We start from the raw sequence: 21,196 nt of genomic DNA on the forward strand, positions 1-21,196 counted from the left end.
CATCATTTACTATGATTTTGAAACATTTTAGAATTTTCCTAGCAGGAAACTGTTTAGAAATGAATTTTTGGTGTTAGGCTTATTTAATGCATAAGATTTCTTTTCAGTGCCTATAAATGGTTTAATGAGCCCTTGTAATGAGTACATATTGAAATAAAATGAAGACCAGTAATAATCTCTTAACTGAAAGAGAAAAAAAATTATTTCTGTAATTTGGAGGATTTCATTCAAATAATCAGTCAATAGATAGGTTTTAATGAACTTTGAAATGTGCAAAAAGATGTAAAAAGAAAATTCCTTCTAGTTATAAAACTTTCTAGACGAAAATTCCTTCTAGAAAGTTGTAAAACTTTCCAGCTAATACTAAGGATATTCAGCTTAAACTTTTTTTAGACAAATGGCATTTTATGCCAAATTACCTTAAAATCCCAGCAATGCTGATATAGCTGGCAGATTTGAGGTCAAGTTCTAAAGTCTTAATGCTGATGAGATTCAATTTATATATATAAAAAAAAAAGAATGAACTTGGGTGCTTTATTGTGCTTTTTTTGATACTTACAATGACAGAAATGAAAGTGGGGGATGAAGAGTGAGTCACTTTTAGGTGATTCTGCTATTATTTAATCTAGGTCAGAGGTTGCAAATGGTGGCTCAGAGACCTAGTTTTTGCTCCTAGACCTGTTTTGTTTGATCTTTACATTTAAAAATTTGGAATTAGTTCCCGACGATTAAATATTGGGTGATGTTTCTCTCTCTTTCTTTCACTCTCACACATACACAGTCATACCTTCAGCCTTTTCCAGAGAATTGGAATAACTAGTAAACTGGGTCCTTCTTCTCCACAAGCTGTGGCAGCTCCCCCATCACAGAGGGCCTGCCCTATCCACATCGTCACACTTGCTCCTTAGTGCCCTTCCCTAGTTATAGCACCTGGTTGACCCCTGCAGCCAAGTGAGTTTCAGATCTGTAATTTAGACAGAGTGGTGAACTCAGCTCAGAATCATAGTAGCTCTGGGAGTAATCTTATGTTTCCTGTTAACCTGTCACACTGTGTGTGTGTGAGAGAGAGAGAGAGAGAGACCCAGAGAGAGTGTCACAGAGACTGAGTTTCACTGAACAGCAGACCAAAGACAGAGAAACTGATCTTGAAAACCAAACTGGGGGTCAGGCGTGGTGGCTCACGTCTGTACTCCTAGCACTCTGGGAGGCTGAGGCAGGTGGATTGCTTGAGCTCCGGAGTTTGAGATCAGCCTGAACAAGAACGAGACCCCGCCTCTACAAAATAGGCAGGCATTGTGGCGGGCACCTGCAGTCCCAGCTACTCCGGAGGGTGAGGCAAGAGGATCACTTGAGCCTGAGAGTTTGAGGTTGCTGTGAGCTATAATGGCACCCTACCCATCTGAGACTGACTCTGTCTCAAAATAAACACACACAGAAAAAACAAACTGGGAGAAAATGAGAGAAACCGAAAGTGAGATAGAGAAGAGCAGAGAAGAAAAGGGAGAAGCAAGGCAAGAACCATGCTTTTTTTATTACTTCATATGGCTGTGACTTCAAGATGAATGGACTTAATTCTTTATGCATCCACCTTCCCTGGAACAAATGACTGGGAGTCTCTAACAGCATCCTTCTCTTAGGATCACAGTTTGATGCCTTAAACAGAGTTGTATATCTTCACACCTTTACTTAACCTGCAGAAGGCATGCTGATTATGCTTCTAGTAAGGAGGGTGCTGTAAAGACAAAGACTTTTTTTTTTTCCTCTGTCCTAGTATTTAATTCAGGCTCATTCATCACTAAGGTTAGTGTGCTCAAGGGAGAATCAGTGGTATGTTAAAATCTAATGTGTAAAAATAGTTTTATACACTATCATGTTTGAAGAGTGTATTTCAAATATAATGAATCCTACTGCTTGGAAAATTTTATTAAGAAATAATTTCTAATTTAATTATTAAAATTCATATATAAGATGTAGCACCATTACATGTAAAATAGATGGTATATATAATGCTTTAATGCTGTTCTGATTTTACGATATATCTTTGCTCTCTTTTTAAAAATAGGACTTTTTACAAAAGCAAGAGTATAAGACCTTGGAATATAACTTAACGACTACAGAAGTTGTGATGGAAAATGTAACAGCCTTCTGGGAGGAGGTGAGAGTTTTTTTCTTTTTTAATATTTGGCTCTAAACACTTGACTGTTTTCTTCTTTGTGGATCTAGATTTCATCCTGATAAAAAATAAAGTTAAAATGATAATGCAATTGGTAGAACTGGAAGGAGGACCTCTCCCATGTTTTACTGAATAAGAAGTAGAGGCCCAGGAATATGAAATGCAGTATAAAAGCCTCTTCATTTCTTTCTGAGTCATGTAATTTGTTTCACACGACAAATCAGGAAATAATACAGAGACCATTGGTGTGGAGCTGGGTTTGAATCCTGGCTCTGTCCTCCTCTGGTCTCTGACTGTCACCTGCACTCTGAGCACTTCTTTGATGTGGTTCACTCATGATGGTGATGCTTTTTAAACTCCTGTTTGACACTTCGACATCTGCATGAAAGATTCTTCACTGCTGTCCTTAGAGCTTATATTTTCCGGTGACTTCTTCAGAAGCTTTCTCTGACTTATACTGTTTTGGAAATGTCACACTCCAAAATCTCTTTTTCTGACCAGAATTTCCTGACCCTGCAGCTCTCTCATTCTCTTGATTCTATCTTTGTTGCCTTCCAATTTCCTCAATTTCTGGTTTCTTTAATTCTCACTTTTATTTTCCTCCTGGTTTAGTCTCAGTTTATTCCAAGGCTAATCATTTCAACTCTCCTCTCAGCTGCACTGCCAAGTCCTATTTCCTTTTGCTGTTTCTTTTCTTTTTTTTTTTTTTCTTACAAAGCATTTGCTTTATCAGCTTTGTAGAAGGAAGTGGTATTTGGGAAAATCATACACTGTAGTGAACTGTAAGTTGCATTCTTTATTGTTTCTGCTTCAAGCGGGCCTGTAATCATTCTTGGGAAATTCTTTTATTTGTCTTTAGTTAATAATTTTTTTATTATTTTCCCGTAAGCTATCCCAGATTTTCATCACTTTCCTGAAACCTGCAACCTCTCTCAGGATCTGCTCACGCTCAGTAAATGGCCTGACCTTTCACGGTAACATCAAGAAAATAGAGGCCGCCATCATATATGAGCACTTCCGACTTCTCGCTTCACCCTTGGAATATACTTTTCCTCCTCTCTTCTGCCTAAGAGAAAGGCATATGCCCTTGTCTCAACTATTTCATCTTGCTTCATCTTCTCAGAACAGGGGTCACTCAATTCTCTCTCTCTACAAACTTCAACATCTTTTCTCAACTGACTCCTTTTGACATTTAACTGTTTTCAAGTTAAAAAAAAAAATGTCTTCCCTGACTTTTGCCCATCCAACCTGGTCTCCTAAACCTTATTTTCCCTTCATTGTCAAGCTTGTTCTCACTTTCTCACCTTCGTGATCTGGGTTCTGCCTTTACTAATCTAGTAAAAATGTTCTTTGTTTCCCTTGGATCTGTCAGTTGATTTAACTTTCATGAACTACCCTTTCCAGATTATTTTGGTCTCAGACCACCACTTCCAAATCTGCTCCACCTGCCACTTCAGTGGTGATAGGCCACTGTGTCCCCCCTTCCCCTCCAGGCGTCCTTCTGGCATTCCATGCTCTCTTGGGGTGACCTCTCCAAGCTCAACTGGTATCACTGTGCTGATAACTTTCAGATGGAAATCTGCGGTCCTGGGTTCCTTCCTGAACTTCACACATGTGTTTCCATGTTTCCCGCCTGTTCCTCAGGCCCTTCACCTTCATCGCTCCCCAGCTTCTCAAACACTCTTGTTCCAATGTATTCTGATTTCTTTTAATGGTATCACCCAGGAGGGAAGCCCCCGAATAGTTATAGGTGACTCCTCCCTCATTCCAAACCTGTGAGCAGGTAAAATTTCTGCTTGTGTATAAGGAAGCTGAGGTATATATAGTTTAATTAACTAGAAGGAGGTTACTTTAGCTAGGGCAGAGCTAAAGTGTCAGCGAAGGTTACAAAGCCCTTTTCACTGTATTGTCACTTATTAAAAAAAAAAAGGACTATTGGTTTACTGTATAAAAATGCTTTCACATATAGTACCCTCATTTAGTACCCTCAACCACTCAGGAAGCTGAAGTTGAGAATGTTACAACCGGTCAACCATTTGCCCATTTAGTTGAGAAGAACAACAGACTGGGATAAATGCAGAGGGTGCCATTCCTGTTCTGCTGCCCATGGCAGGGAGCTCTTAAATGTAGGAAATAGCCTTACTAGATATCAGATAAATATAAATAAGAGCAATAGTGAGGTTGTTTTCACCCACAAAACTATAAACAAACAAAAAGAACCAAGCAAAACCCAAACCAAACCAAACCCAAAAGTGTAGCAACGTTGATGAGGGTTGCTGAAAACTAGTGATCATACGTTGCTGGAGGAAAATTTAAAACAAGTTTTTAAAAAACTTGGAATTTCCAAAAATATTTACTTTGCAAATTCTACTTGAGGGAATTTGTGCCCTTCTCAAAAAGGGATGTGCCCCAAGATTCACATCAAATTATGTGCATCACAGAATTATTGATTAAAAATTTTTTTTAAAAAGAAGCCATCTAATACAGAACTGTTTAAAGTTTATCTGTACTCTATGGTCCTGTCCTGCAATTAAAAATTATAGTAAGAATGTTTAATGGTATGTGAAGGTACTTGTGGTTTATTATATGTCAGAAAAAAACAGGTCATAAACCCCACGTATAATTTGAATGAATGTTGTAAAAGTAACACGTATGATTTTATGTAATATCTTAATATATATTTATTTTAATTTTTTATTTTACATATGTAAAAGAGTGGTGGGATATCGGCTGAAATGTCAAATGTGTTTACTTCCCAGTTTTATGACTATAGGTGGTTTAATTTTCTTCTTTTTTGCTTTCCTATGTTTTTTAAATTTCTTGAAACAAGTGTCGTTTTTACCCAGAACTGAAGTTGTTAGTAACAATAATCTTCTGTTGGTCTGAATGCTTATTGGATAAAAGTCCCACTTCTAAAGATGGCACTAAAACTTTTGGTTTAGTCATCCTGCCATATGCAAGAGCCGTCGGGAAATTATCTTGCCAACTAACAAGCAAAATAGTCTGAACAATCGCTGGATACTTTCTGACAGCTCTTGTGTATCTGACTCAGCCACTCACCACTCCTGAGATGTATTTTCTTCTTTTAAGCCTAATCATTGTGCATGCAGATCCATTTCCCTGGGACACTTATAACCATTGCTTGGTTATGAAATCTCACAGCCCTCACAGCCTAGTATGTATGCCATTTACTTGGTCATGGCTGAACTGGCTTGCTCTACAATGGAAGTCCCATAGGACTTGGTGTGATTTTAGTTGTAACACCAAGCACAAAGCAGTAATAATACTATTCATGAGTCATTCTCCCATTTGGGATGTTTGAAGTGGTTTAAATTACAGAGGTGGTGCTTAATAAATATTTATTAGATAAAAAAATGAATAAGGGAATAACAAATGCCTTTGTCTCATTTTTTATGACCTTTCATTGCCCACCCCTTGAAAACTCCACTTTTAGTTGTCTAACGTCTGATGTTAGCCATCATGAGAACTCAAAGCAGTGGTCTTCAAGACTAATCAGTTAGGCATGCCCTTAAAGAATTTTGAAAAATTATGCACCCTGACACATTTTTTAAAAAGAAGCCATATTTTTAAAGGGATATTAAGACCTTTGGCAAATAATAAGCCACTCTCTGTCTGTCCTACCAAGGGGAATGACAATTGTAGTTAACTCATAAATTTAAATTAAGTTAACTCATAAATTTTTTAACATAGGTTTAACTGGTAGCAAAAGATGCAATTTTCTATTTATTTTATATTGCCCAAGTATTTTAGATGGATTTTTTGTTACCTTAAAGTGGCAGTTTCAGTGCATTCAGTTTATGGAAATGAAATGAATTTATGGAGTCAGTTGTCATTGTGAAGACAGCTGAATACAACTTGTTTTCTGTCAGAAATGTATGACTTTATAGAACAGATAATTAATAATCTTTAAATCATTCAGCAAACTATTAAGAATTAAATAATCAATCCATTAATTAATTACAATGCTCAACCCATTTTTGAAATTTGATTCTCAGATAAGATGCATAAATTGCTTTAGGTTTGAAATCTGGGTAAAAGAAGATGCTGCCTCTTTCAATATTTCTTCCTTTCCTTTTATTGGAGGCTCTTTCAGGAGAAAATCACTTCCTCATTGTCCCCTTGTTTGCGTACTCTAGAAAGTGCATGTGGTAGGTCTCTTCTGTGTAAAATAAAGCAAGAATAATTGTGAGAGGAGAAATGACAGCTGGCAAAATCTTGGGCAGGTTAATTTTAAGAAAGAGTGCATTGGGGTGTTAAGGATCTAGAAATGGGACCTTAATAGGTACACCAGCTTCCTCCTGATGAGTCCGTAGGCCATTTGGTTTGAAGATCACTACCACGAGGTTAACAGAGGGGGAAAGAATTTTGAAAAGGGATTTATTTACTTATTTCCAGCTACCCTTGCATAAATTAATTCATTTAAGTCATCTGGCAATCTCTTCACATTTATATTCAACAATAATTACTCAAGGAAATGCTATGAGCTTCTCAGAGGAAGGCGCTACTAGCACAAACTTGAGTTGTGACTCCACTGTTTTATCTACTTGTTGTGTGTTATTAAGCACTTAACCTCTTTGAGTCATTGTCTACAGCATTGAAAGAGGATGCTTATAAAATCTACCTCATGTATTATGCAGAATTTTAAACAATATCGTGTAGCAGCCTATGTAACAGAATATGTAGCAACCTATGTAACAGGATGTGTAGAAGCCTGTGTGATATATGTGGCAACCTATGGAATAGGATATGTACCAGCTTATGTAACAGCATATGTAGTGATCTATGTAACAAGCTCTGTAGCAACCTACACAGCAAGATGTGTAGGAACAGGGACAGCAGGCTTGCAGAGACAAAGTGGCAGTTATCAGCTGTGGAACTCCAGTGAAGTGGGTGGAGCTCAGGGGAGGGGCACATGTTCTCAATAAATAGTAGTTGCTGAGGTTGCTTGGGGCCTTTTCCCGACACCTATGGAAAGGCCCACCTCCTGCAAGCTTTGAGCTTACAATCCATTGTCTGGCCTGCTTTGTTGGTGATGGCATGACAAGAATGTTTAAAGTATCTTGCCCACAGGACAAGGTGTGTGTGTGTGTGTGTGTGTGTGTGCGCGCGCGCGCGCGCATATTCAGTCTTTACCTAAATAAAATTTTAATTTGATAATAGGATAAAATCTGAGAAAGGGCAATTATATTCCCATTGAACATTAAGATTGAAATTTTCAAATGTTTTGGATCATGTGCTCTAGAATCTTATGTGCTTTATAATTATATACCATAAAGTAATAATGTAAGCAGTATAATAGATATGTACTGGGTGCTTTTCAAACTAATCATACATACATAGAACATGTATCTACTAAAATATCTGACAGACCTATCTTTTATTTTTGATTTTTTTTTTTTTACAGGGGATTGGAGAATTATTTGAGAAAGCAAAACAAAACAATGACAAAAGGAAAATTTCCAGTGGTGATAACAGCCTCTTCTTCAGTAATTTAGCGCTTCTTGGTACTCCTGTCCTAAAAGATATCAATTTCAAGATAGAAAGGGGACAGTTGTTGGCGGTGGCTGGATCTACTGGAGCAGGCAAGGTAGTCTCTTTTATTGTACATTGCTATAACTTAATATAGCGTGCATTTCTCCTTTTTTCTCAGTTTGTCTGTAGTGTAAGTAGGTGTTTTGGAGAAATTCTTTCACAGGTATTAGGAGAATGCTTGGATATGGTGTCCCATATAATGTAAATTGTTCCCATAATAATTTTCTCTAGTTTTTAAAAAATTTCCTTATATTTCTAGTGACTTTTCCCTTCTACAGCTATGTTTTGCATAGCATTCAACACAGTGTCTTGCACATGGTGGATATTCAATAGTTTTGTTGAACGAATGAACCATCCACTTTAACCAATCTTTAGCACAGGCATTTTTTTCAGAGCTGGTCCAGGAAAATCATGGCTTATATTTTACCTTGGTGGCCACATGAGCAAAAGGTTTGTCTTTTATTGGCATTAGAATTTTAGAGAATGGACTTAGACTTGCTTATGATGTATTATGAAGTAAGATCATTGAATGGGTTAGTTTTTCAAGAAATACATAGGAATGTTAATTTAGTCAGTGGTCACACCTTGCCCCAAGAACAACTTATAATAAACCTGAAATATTCGGAGATCCATATGACAAAAACAAGTAGGTCAGAAAGAAAAACAGATGGGAAGGACTGTATTTTGAAGAATTTAGTCTGAGACTTGGGAAACAAAATGCCACAGAAATATTCTATTCAATAAATTTGGGGTCCACAATGCTAATGATGCAATTTCCTTATTTCTCTCTTCAATTGTTTTCTTGCATGTGAAACAGGCCTTTTATATAAGATAGCTATAGTTGTGTATTTATTCCTTATGAAAACAATTTCCTTCTTAGAGCATTATTTTTTTCTATTTTGTGTATGCTGCTACTAGCAATTTTCACTATTAAAAGAAAATTATACCATAGGAGGAGCTGAAACCAAAGAAGTTCCAGATGATCTAAACAAAAATGTGTGCTTGTGAGAGGGTAGTTGTCATGTTTCATAGAATTTTAAAAATGAATTCTGTTTATGTATTTAAGATCAGTTCTGTGAAAGTTGTACAAAAATGGCTTGGAAATTACAAATTATAAGCCTTACCAGCAATTAAATTTTGGCAGTTTTATTAAAAATTGAGCAATGAATTACTGGCTGGAGTTGCAATTGCATCTTATAGGAAGCAGCTATGAAGATAGAGTCAGCTGAAGGCAGTGATCCCTTAGGAATTCTTCAACACTTCTTATGAGTAGCGTTTGCCATCTCAGTGGAGGAAACTCCCTTTTTGTAGCATGTGTGTTAGGAAAGGAGTATTTTATAATGTTGGACCAACAAGTTAGCTAAAACATACAGTTGAACAATGAAAAATGTCAGCATTTTAAGTTAAATTTCATCCCACTCAACTGAATAATTTGTATCAAAGCCTTAAAGATAACCTAATAATTGTTCTACTCGTATGACATACTCTAATATGCTTACATGGATTTTATATAAAGATTTTCATTACAACATTGTTTTTAATAGCCAAAAGTTGGGGGAGAAAAATCTCATAAATATTTAATAATAGGAGATGGATAGATAAATTTTAGTGTCGTTATAAAAGGGACGTTAAGAATGACTTTATTTATTTTATTTTATTTTATTTTTTTTGTTGTTGGGGATTCATTGAGGGTACAATAAGCCAGGTTACACTGATTGCAATTGTTAGGTAAAGTCCCTCTTGCAATCATGTCTTGCCCCCATAAAGTGTGACACACACCAAGGCCCCACCCACCTCCCTCCTTCCCTCTTTCTGTTCCCCCCCCATAACCATAATTGTCATTAATTGTCCTCATATCAAAATTGAGTACAAAGGATTCATGCTTCTCCATTCTTGTGATGCTTTACTAAGAATAATGTCTTCCACTTCCATCCAGGTTAATACGAAGGATGTAAAGTCTCCATTTTTTTTTAATGGCTGAATAGTATTCCATGGTATACATATACCACAGCTTGTTAATCCATTCCTGGGTTGGTGGGCATTTAGGCTGTTTCCACATTTTGGCGATTGTAAATTGAGCTGCAATAAACAGTCTAGTACAAGTGTCCTTATGATAAAAGAATTTCTTTCCTTCTGGGTAGATGCCCAGTAATGGGATTGCAGGATCAAATGGGAGGTCTAGCTTGAGTGCTTTGAGGTTTCTCCATACTTCCTTCCAGAAAGGTTGTACTAGTTTGCAGTCCCACCAGCAGTGTAAAAGTGTTCCCTTCTCTCCACATCCACGCCAGCATCTGCAGTTTTGAGATTTTGTGATGTGGGCCATTCTCACTGGGGTTAGATGATATCTCAGGGTTGTTTTGATTTGCATTTCTCTAATATATAGAGATGATGAACATTTTTTCATGTGTTTGTTAGCCATTCGTCTGTCGTCTTTAGAGAAAGTTCTATTCATGTCTCTTGCCCATTGATATAAGGGATTGTTGGCTTTTTTCATGTGGATTAATTTGAATTCTCTATAGATCCTAGTTATCAAGCTTTTGTCTGATTGAAAATATGCAAATATCCTTTCCCATTGTGTAGGTTGTCTCTTTGCTTTGGTTATTGTCTCCTTAGCTGTACAGAAGCTTTTCAGTTTAATGAAGTGTCATTTGTTTATTTTTGTTGTTGTTGCGATTGCCATGGCAGACTTCTTTTTTTTTTTTTTTTGGAGCATAAGTTTTTGCTTTTATTTCCGAATATTACAGGGGTAAAAATGATTTGGGTTACACAGATTAATTTCCCATGCTTGAGTAAGGGCAGTAAGTGTGCCCATCATAAGGACCATGTTCATTGTACCTGTTACGTGAGTTTATGCCCATCCTTTCCTTTCTCCTCCTCTCTGTTCAATTTCTTTTTTTTTTTTAATTTTTTTATTAAATCATAACTGTATACAATGATATGATTATGGGGCATCATACACTCACTTCATAAACCATTTGACACATTTTTATCACAGTGGTTAACAGCCTTTCTGGCATTATCTCAGTTACTGTGCCAAAACATTTACATTCTACATTTACCAAGTTCCGCAAATACCCCTGTAATATGCACCACAGGTGTGATCCCACCGATTCCCCTCCCTCTACCCACCCCCCCCTTTCCCACTTCCCCCTATTGTTAAGTTGTAGCTGGGTTATAGCTTTCATATGAGAGTCCCAAATTAGTTTCATAGTAGGGCTGTGTACATTGGGTATTTTTTCTTCCATTCTTGGGATACTTTACTAAGAAGAATATGTTCCAGCTCCATCCATGTAAACATGAAAGAGGTAAAGTCTCCATCTTTCTTTAAGGCTGCATAGTATTCCATGGTATACATATACCACAATTTATTAATCCATTCGTGGATCGATGGGCACTTGGGCTTTTTCCATGACTTAGCTATTATGAATTGGGCTGCAATAAACATTCTGGTACAAATATCTTTGTTATGTTGTGATTTTTGGTCTTCTGGGTATATGCCCAGCAGAGGAATTACAGGATTGAATGGCAGATCTATTTTTAGATCTCTGAGTGTTCTCCATATATCTTTCCAAAAGGAATGTATTAATTTGCATTCCCACCAGCAGTGCAGAAGTGTTCCCTTTTCTCCGCATCCACGCCAACATCTCTGGTCTTGAGATTTTGTGATATAGGCTAGTCTCAGTGGAGTTAGATGATATCTCAAAGTAGTTTTGATTTGCATTTCTCTGATGATTAAAGATGATGAGCATTTTTTCATATGTCTGAAGGCCGTGCGCCTGTCTTCTTCAGAGAAGTTTCTCTTCAAATCCCTTGCCCAGCCTGCGATGGGATCCCTTGTTTTTTTCTTGCTGATGCGTTTGAGTTCTCTGTGGATTCTGGTTATTAAACCTTTGTCAGAGTTATACCCTGCAAATATCTTCTCCCATTCTGAGGGCTGTCTGCTTGCTCTGCTTACTGTGTTCTTAGCTGTGCAGAAGCTTTTTAGTTTGATCAAGTCCCAGTAGTGTATTTTTGAAGCTGCTTCAATTGCCCGGGGGGTTCTCCTCATGAAATACTCACCCCGACCAATTTCTTCAAGGGTTTTCCCTGCATTCTCCTCTAGTATTTTTATAGTTTCATGTCTTAAGTTTAAATCTTTAATCCAATGAGAGTCTATCTTAGTTAATGGTGAAAGGTGTGGGTCCAATTTCAGTCTTCTGCAGGTTGCCAGCCAGTTCACCCAGCACCATTTGTTAAATAGGGAATCTTTTCCCCACTGAATGTTTTTAATTGGCTTGTCAAAAATCAAATAGCGGTAAGTAGCTGGATTCATCTCTTGGTTCTCTATTCTGTTCCAGATATCTACTTCTCTGTTTTTGTGCCAATACCATGCTGTTTTGATCACTATCGATTTGTAGTAAAGTCTGAGGTCTGGTAGTGTGATTCCTCCTGTTTTGTTTTTATTTCTGAGTAATGTCTTGGCTATTCGAGGTTTTTTCTGATTCCATATAAAACGAAGTAATGTTTTTTCAAGATCTTTAAAATATGACAGTGGAGCTTTAATAGGGAGTGCGTTGAAATTATATATTGCTTTGGGTAGTATGGACATTTTGATAATGTTGATTCTTCCTAGCCATGAGCATGGTATGTTTTTCCATTTGTTAACATTTTCAGCTATTTCTTTTCTTAGAGTTTCATAGTTCTCTTTATAGAGATCTTTCACGTCTTTTGTTAGGTAAATTCCCAAATATTTCATCTTCTTTGGCACTACTGTGAATGGGATAGAGTCCTTAACTGCTTTTTCAGTTTGACTGTTGTTGGTGTATATAAAGGCTACCGATTTATGAATGTTGATTTTGTAACCTGAGACGCTGCTGTATTCCTTGATCACTTCTAGGAGTTTTGTAGTAGAGTCCCTAGTGTTTTCCAGATACACAATCATATCATCTGCGAAGAGCGAGAGTTTGATCTCTTCTGACCCTATATGGATACCCTTGATCGCCTTTTCTTCCCTAATTGCGGTGGCTAAAACTTCCATTACAATGTTGAAAAGCAATGGAGACAATGGGCAGCCTTGTCTGGTTCCTGATCTGAGTGGAAATGATTCCAATTTAACTCCATTCAATATGATATTGGCTGTGGGTTTGCTGTAGATAGCCTCTATCAGTTTAAGAAAAGTCCCTTCTAGACCAATTTTCTTGAGTGTTCTGATCATGAAGGGATGCTGGATATTATCAAAAGCTTTTTCTGCATCAATTGAGAGAATCATATGGTCTTTGTTTTTTAATTTGTTTATGTGCTGAATTACATTTATAGATTTACGTATATTGAACCAGCCTTGAGACCCTGGGATAAAACCAACTTGGTCATGATGTATAATTTGTTTGATGTGTTGCTGGATTCTGTTTGTTAGGATCTTGTTGAATATTTTTGCATCTATATTCATTAGTGATATTGGTCTATAATTTTCTTTTCTTGTTGGGTCTTTTCCTGGTTTGGGGATCAGGGTGATATTTGCTTCATAGAACGTGTTGGGTAGTCTTCCTTCTTTTTCTACATTTTGGAACAGGTTGAGTAATACAGGTACTAATTCCTCTTTAAAGGTTTGGTAGAATTCTGACGTGAAACCATCTGGTCCCGGGCTTTTCTGTTTAGGGAGGTTTTGTATAGTTGATGCTATTTCTGAACTTGATATGGGTCTGTTCAACATTTCCACTTGATTCTGGTTAAGTCTTGGAAGGTGGCGTGCTTCCAAGTATCGGTCAATTTCCTTCAGATTTTCATATTTCTGAGAATAAAGTTTCTTGTAATATTCATTAAGGATTTTTTGGATTTCTGATGAGTCTGTGGTTATTTCGTCTTTGTTGTTTCTGATTGATGATATTAGAGATTTTACTCTTTTTTTCCTGATTAGGTTGGCCAGAGGTTTATCTATTTTATTGACCTTTTCAAAAAACCAGCTTTTTGATTTATTGATCTGTTGTATTATTCTTTTGTTTTCAATTTCATTTAATTCTGCTCTAATGGCAGACTTCTTCATGAAGTCTTTCCCCAGGCCAATATCTTCCAGTGTTTTTCCTATGCTTTCTTGGAGGATTTTTATTGTTTCATGCCTTAAGATTCTCTTGCCTCAGCCTCCCGAGCAGCTGGGACTACAGGCGCCCGCCACAGTGCCTGGCTATTTTTTGGTTGCAGTTTTGGCCGAGGCCGGATTTGAACCCGCTACCCTCGGTATATGGGGCTGGTGCCCTACTCACTGAGCCACAGGCGCCACCCGACTTAACTATGTTTTTATTTCCAGACTTCACTTCTAATGATGATTATGGGAGAACTGGAGCCTTCGGAGGGTAAAATTAAGCACAGTGGAAGAATTTCATTCTGCTCTCAGTTTTCCTGGATCATGCCTGGCACCATTAAAGAAAACATTATCTTTGGTGTTTCCTATGATGAGTATAGATACAGGAGTGTCATCAAAGCATGCCAACTGGAAGAGGTAAGTAATTCTGTGAAAATTTTCTGATTATGCACGTGAAACCTTCAAACTTCCAAAATTATATATTTATTCCTTATTTGGTCAGTCAGTCTGCATATATTAAAGGTTCCTCTATGGGCCAGCTACTGTGGATAGATCAGTTAATAAACCACATGACCCCTGGTTTAAGAAGCTTGCAAACACATAAAATACAGTAGATGTAACTTATTTTTTAAATAATGGGTTGATTTTTTTTCACAGTAAAAACTCTTTATGAAGTAATGAGAATTTTATTCACCCATTAGTGAGACATAGGTCCTCAATGGATACTTATGTCACATACATTTTTTAAAAGATATCCCAAAACTACTTAAGAGGATTTTTTTTTTTTTTTTTTTTGCAGTTTTTGGCCGGGGCCAGGTTCGAACCTGCCACCTCCGGTATATGGGGCCAGCACCCTACTCCTTGAGGTACTGCCCTACTTAAGAGGATTTTAATCATTTTATTAACATCACAACCTAATAGAATGAACATTGAGCTGACAGTAGAGAATCAGAGCGATAAAATTGTGATTATATCTTATCGTTGGCTCTGAATATATAACCATATAACCCCTAGTGATGGCAGTTCTCTGATACAGAGACAAAATGAATATGATTTTATTGACTCATCCTATAACAATATTGGGGAATGAGTTACTTATCTTGAAATTTTGGTGCATAATGCAAGGGTACATGTTGTATCTATTAGTATAGTGTATAAATGTCTTAACACAATAATTAAGAAAACTAGATGAGGTATGTATTAACCAGTGTGATATAAGCGTTCCTAATTCTATATGAAATCAGCACATTGTACTCATAAATGCATTAATGTATACATGATCTATGTGTTTAAGATTTAATAAAAAAAATAAAAAGAGCAGATCTTACAAAAAAAAAAGAAAGAAATTACATAAAGCATTCCAAATGAAGCCAGTACATGGATCTTGTGCCGTTTAATGTGTAAACTGCATGATGGTGGGCTCAATAATTATTGATGTAAATGTTGGGGCAAGTAATATGTTATTATGAGGTTTATTGGCAGTATTATCTGAATAGCACTGTCAAAATATACATCTTTGACAGATGGCATTAGGCACTAACAGATTCCTTTGTTTCACTTTTTATGAAAAAATTACAATGGAAATAAAATGAAGCTTAAAATACAGTATACAAAAAGTGGAAAAGGGCTAATGGTAGATTAGATAGAAATGACAGTTTTTACAAAAAAGGGCTGCATACTAATACAAAGGGCTGTACATGTGTATACTGACTCATTCAACAGTAGTTCTTTTGTTTGTTTGTTTGTTTGCAGCTTTTTGGCCAGGGCTGGGTTTGAACCCGCCACCTCCTGCATATGGGGCCGGCGCCCTGCTCCTTTGAGCCACAGGCCCCGCCCTCAACAGTAGTTTTTAAATCCCTGTTCTCTTTTCTGTGCACTGTGAGATCATAATGAAAAGAAGAGCTACCCTGTTTAAGCTTTGTATTTATCTTAAAGAAGATATTCTTCATTCTTCAAAAGCCTTTCTTCCAGGAGTAGTAGTTTACAACCCGGAGGTCGGAACAATCTGAATATGTGAACCCCCTACCCACCATAAAAACCCCAAGTGTTGCTTTCTCTTCCCCTAAGAGGCCTGAGGTGATCTGTGAAAATGGTTCGCTATTCACTTGACCCAGAAAACCCCACAAAGTCATGCAAGTCAAGAGGCTCAAATCTTCGTGTTCACTTTAAGAACACACATGAAACTGCCCAGGCCATCAAGGGTAGGCATATACGAAAAGCCACCAAGTATCTGAAGGATGTCACCTTAAAGAAACAATGTGTACCATTCCACGTTACAAGGGTGGAGTTGGTAGGTGTGCCCAGGCCAAACAGTGGGGCTGGACACAGGGTCGGTGGCCCAAAAAGAGTGCTGAATTTTTGCTGCATATACTTAAAAATGCAGAGAGTAATGCTGAACTTAAGGGTTTAAATGTAGATTCTCTGGTCATTGAGCATATCCAAGTGAACAAAGCACCCAAGATGTGTCGCCGAACTTACAGAGCTCATGGTCACATTAACCCATGCATGAGCTCCCCCTGCCACATGGAGATGATCCTGACTGAAAAGGAACAGATTGTTCCCAAACCAGAAGAAGAGGTAGCACAGAAGAAACTGAAGAAACAAAAAGTTATGGCCTGGGAATAGATGCAACATAAAATAAATGCAAATAACAGTAAAAAAAAAATACCAAGTGTTTTTAGAGAATACAGATTTTTGTCTAGCAGGGAAATGGGACATAGGAGCAGTAGTGCCTTGCAAGATGAATAGTGGACTTTATTTATTTGCGAGTGGAAAAGTTTGGAGAAATTGCTTATAGACTTTATTTTTTTTGAGACAGAGTCTCACTCTGTTGACCTGGGCAGAGTGCTGTGGCATCATAGCTCACAACAACCTCAAACTCTCGAGCTCAAGGAATCCTCTTGTCTCAGCCTCCCCAGTAGCTGGGACTACAGGTGCCGGCCACAATGCCTGGCTATTTTTCTATTTTTAGTAGAGATGATGGTCTTGCTTTGCTTATGCTGGTCATAAACCGCTGAACTCAAGTGATCAGATGCCTCGGCCTCCCAGAATGCTAGGATAGACTTTTATTTATTTATTTTTGGCTTAATATACTTTTCCCCATAGAAATAATTTTTATAAATGATAGTTCGATTTCCCCAAGTTAAATCTATAAAAGCATATTTAACTAAAATATAGCTTAGGTATATTACTAGTTATCAATTTAGGGCTGTGCATCCCTCATTCACAGAATGAGTATTTACTAACTTTTGAACACTATGCTAGGGCCTGAGATTACCAAGTTGAATAAAATATAAGGCATTTCTGAAGGGTTCGTAGGATAGTGCTCTGTGTTAATAATGAAAGGTTTATAATATGTGAATTATATCTCAATAAAGCTATTAAAAGTAATGAAAGGAGAAGGAGAAAAAGACTATATTTTTCTTTTTTTTTATGATTGCATGGTTAGCTTACTATTTTTAAAGTGCATAATTCAGTGTTTTTTAGCTTCTTCACAGGATTGTACAGCAATCACCACATTTTTAGCCTCTTAAAAAAGAAATCCTGTATCCATTAGCATTCAATTCACATTCCATTGTACCTAATTCTCCCCATTCCCGGCCGTAAGCAATTACTAAATCTACTTTCTATCTCTATGGATGTGCCTGTCATGGACATCATACAACAGGTCTTTGAGCCTAAGTAGATGGCTTTAAAGTAGAAGAAAGTAAGGAGTTGTCATTTAACAAAAATTAATTAAGACTTATATTTTATTTAGTGTACTCCTAGGAGCTGGAGATGAAAATATGAATAGGACAGGATACATGTGTTTCAGGGCATCACGTAGTCATGGGAGAGAGAAACGTGATAACAAATCTCACCAGTGCTCTAAAAGAAAATGAACAAGAAAATTTACTCCTATGAATGAACTTTTATAGGAGTAAAAGGAGGAAGCACGGACTCCATCTGGGGCTGCCTGTTGTAAGGGATAAGGCCCTGATACTAAGAGGTATCAAGCTTCTGAGGGAATGATTCACTGTGGAATTCCAAGGGGGACAAGAACGAAACTTAGGCCCTTGGAGGAATTTTTTTTATTAAGAACCTTAGAGCTGATTTTTAAAAGTAGGAGATTGATGATTAAATCATCACTGGATTGTTGAGAAAATCAAATGAGATGAACCTATAAGGTGCCTAAGACAGCATCTGGTACAAGTAGCCGTTCAGTAAATATTTGCTAGTTTCCACTTCCCTCTGAGGTAGAGAATGCTGTTAGAGGGCATGACGCGGGAGAAGTGCCTCTCGGAGTCTGTTCTTATTAGTGGTGACTGCTGTGCAAGGAGGGTGGCAGAACTAAGGAGAAGAATCCTGAAGGCAAAGAATTATGAAAAGTCACCCATATAAATTTTGATAGTGGCAAAGTGAGTATAAAAGAAAATTATAAAGATGGTCATCATGAAGATGGTGGTTGGTCTGCCTGACAAAACTAACAGAAGTTGGGGGCTCCTGTGGAAGAAAACAGCATAAGATGCTGAAGGTGGGGAGGGATCCCACGAGACATGAAACCACTTGGTTAGTTCAGGGAATCGCCAGAATCTTGGTAGAAACAGAGTATATCTCGGGGGCAGGGAGTGAGGAGGAAGGAAGGTGGAGGCCTGTGTCATGGGGGCCTATGCACCAGGCTCAGGAATTTGGTCTTGGAGACCTTTAATCAGGGGAATGACGTAATCAGCTTTAAAGTTTACACATGTCACTTTGGCTCTGATAGTGAAGAGCAGAGTTAATTTGATTAGGAGCTTTTTGGAATAACAGAAAGAACATACATTTTTAAATCTGACAAGCTTGGTTACTAAGGAGAGTTATTTAACACTGCTGTATACCAAGTTGTAACCCCTAAAATATGGGGATAATAATATTACCGATTTTGTAGAGTGTTACAGATTCTTTCGTCACATAGAAAGTACTTGATAAGTAAAAAGCTATTATTATTATTTACAATAATATTTGCTATTCTTTTTAGAAGGAGGTAAACTAATAGGAAGCTAATACAAACAGAGTCATGATAGACAAGGGGAGGTGAAACCAGAGAAATTGTGAGAAGACAGGAAATGTCATCCATAGGAAAGGGCATGAGAGAAAACAGCCCTTGAGGAAGACGTGAGTTTTTTTCTCAAGAATTCAGAAGAGAGGGAAATTGGTTTAATATTAAGGATCGCCTGCATGACAGAAATTGGAAAGGGGAACACATAGAACTGCTGTGGGCTCAGGAAGGAAGGACGCGGAGACGAACTGTATAAAACTGAAGTATCTGATCACAGGCTGGGCTAAATAACAACGGACGATGCCACTAGGTGGGATTTAATAAGTAATTGTTAATGATGTTAACAACACCATTTAGTTTTTTTTATTAAATCATAGCTGTGTACATTGATAGGATCATGGGGCATCATTCACTAGCTTCACAGACCGTTTGACACACTTTCATCACACTGGTTAACAATTTACTTTTCTTTCTCTTTGCCTAACGTGCCAAATAAAGCATTCATTTTTTGATTTCAAAGAATCCCAGCATCCTCATTCCTCTCTGACCTGCTGACCCTGACAACTGATTTAGGCCTTCCTAGTCATCCTATGCTAGGCAAAATCTCCCCAGCGTTTCCTGACTTCCTTCTGCTTTAAATTGGCAAATGCAGTGAGTACCAGGAGTAAATTCGTATATGATTAGTATATATCTTCATTATGCTGAATGCCTCACATATATTGCTCTTACCTCTTCAACTACGTGGTAAATTCCTGGAGAACAGCAGCTCCAAAACTTTATTTTTGTGTACTCTGCCTAGCACATTGATAGAGCAATAAATTCTTTGTAGATGACTGTTTAAGAAATGTTTTGAAGTAGACATGTCTGTTGCAAGAATTTTGCTCAGCAAATATTCTGCTTCACAGCCTTAGAGTTTAAACAGATGATTATCACGATAGCACATGATTACTTGGAATAATAAATGAAAGTAACTGGAACTAAACTATCTTGACAGTCAAAATCAGAAGTTTCCCCTATTTTCATGGACTTTAAGAGTTTCTATTTTTTTAAGTAGCTGCAGAAGCTGTGAAGAGTTTCCATTTTTGTATCTTTGCTTTTGTTGTCAAATAAGTGTTCTCGCCTTTGAAAAAGGCCAAGGAGATCTCAATGCAGTATAATGCCTGGGTGCCAAATGAAGGATTTTTTTTGTTTGTTTGTTTTTGTTTTTTAAGTGTGGAGGAGTTTTGATCATAGATATCTGCTGAAGACACAAACAGAATCCTTGATGGTTAAGCAGCTGGTGAATCCCTTGGTGAATTCTCTGTGTGGCCCTTAACGTCCAATGCAGACATTCATGATTCAGTATCTTTTCCTTTTGACTGCCAAAGTTGATCTTTTTCTTGATGTGTTACCTCTGGGTTTGGGACTGGAGATGAGAACAGAATATTCTCTTCCTCCTTTTTGTGTTTTTGTTCTGCTTTAACATCTGTCAAGCACTTGTGTACGTAACGATCCTTGGTATCATTGGGGTAGGCAGGTAGGCGTAACTTTGGCTGGTTAGGAAGAAGCATGCACAACATAATTCACATAGTTTTCTGGTTCCAGTTTGTTTTGGGAAATTTTTTGCTCAGTGGGATAGCTTAAAGACGTTATCACGGGGAAGAGTGTGCAGATAGTTCTGTGTTGATAGACTAATTTGTAATGTGCAGCTGTGAGTAAGCAAGTCAGGTGCAGATTCTTCATCTGCAGTGCTCCTCTGCTAGGAGCATCCCCATGTCCTGTTTTGTACAGCCTAGGAATTCCTAGGCAAATGGATAGTTATTTAAAAAATACCATTATGCATCTCTGTGTATCCTTGCGTATTTTTGTGCTGTGTGTCCAGACCATAGAGTCTCCCAAAGGCACCTGTAGCTATTGTAACCAGCACCAGAGACTGGTAGCTTAAAAAGAGAAATCAGTATAATTGAGTCCTAATTAGCTTATGCATCTCTTAAGAAATTATAACCATATTTTGTTATTAAAACAGGGACAGACTACATGGTTCTCTTGCCCTTTGTCCTTTCAGAATACTACTTCTGCAATTCACCAGTCCCATAGCCTACCAGCCCCGTGGCTGACACCAAGAGAATTGTAGTCTGGCCAGTGTTTGCATAATGAGTAATTTGACTGTCTTTATTCAGTGACTCACTTTCTTGTAAAAAGTACCTGGACTTGCAGAAGTAAATGGGCTCTTATAATAGTGTGCAGTGGAGGGTGGACATGGGGAGAGTGAGAAGGAGGTCAGGGGTTTAGGATATGTAATGGGTTTCCAGAAAGTTGTTGCTATACTTTTAGAAGTGCAAATGGTCCACATTAAGCATCTGTCATGACTCCCGTTACATATGCATTGTAATAAAAATATTTACTATGGAAGTAGTAC

General features: G+C 37.5%; 1 protein-coding gene across 4 annotated transcripts in view; it reads left to right on the forward strand.

The window, feature by feature from the left end:
- CFTR (CF transmembrane conductance regulator) overlaps positions 1-21,196 on the forward strand; it is a 194,486-nt gene that overhangs the window by 60,937 nt on the left and 112,353 nt on the right. For all 4 annotated transcript variants that reach the window (XR_008372866.1, XM_053553531.1, XM_053553532.1 and 1 more), the window contains exons 9-11: positions 2,063-2,155; positions 7,599-7,781; positions 14,007-14,198. Coding sequence is in view for 3 of the 4 variants with exons in the window: in XM_053553531.1 (XP_053409506.1) it covers positions 2,063-2,155; positions 7,599-7,781; positions 14,007-14,198 (468 nt within the window). In the remaining variant the exon portion in view is untranslated. The remainder of the gene's footprint in view (positions 1-2,062; positions 2,156-7,598; positions 7,782-14,006; positions 14,199-21,196) is intronic.

Source organism: Nycticebus coucang, chromosome 11 (genome assembly GCF_027406575.1).
Source record: "Nycticebus coucang isolate mNycCou1 chromosome 11, mNycCou1.pri, whole genome shotgun sequence".
NCBI classification, from domain to species: Eukaryota; Metazoa; Chordata; class Mammalia; order Primates; family Lorisidae; genus Nycticebus; species Nycticebus coucang.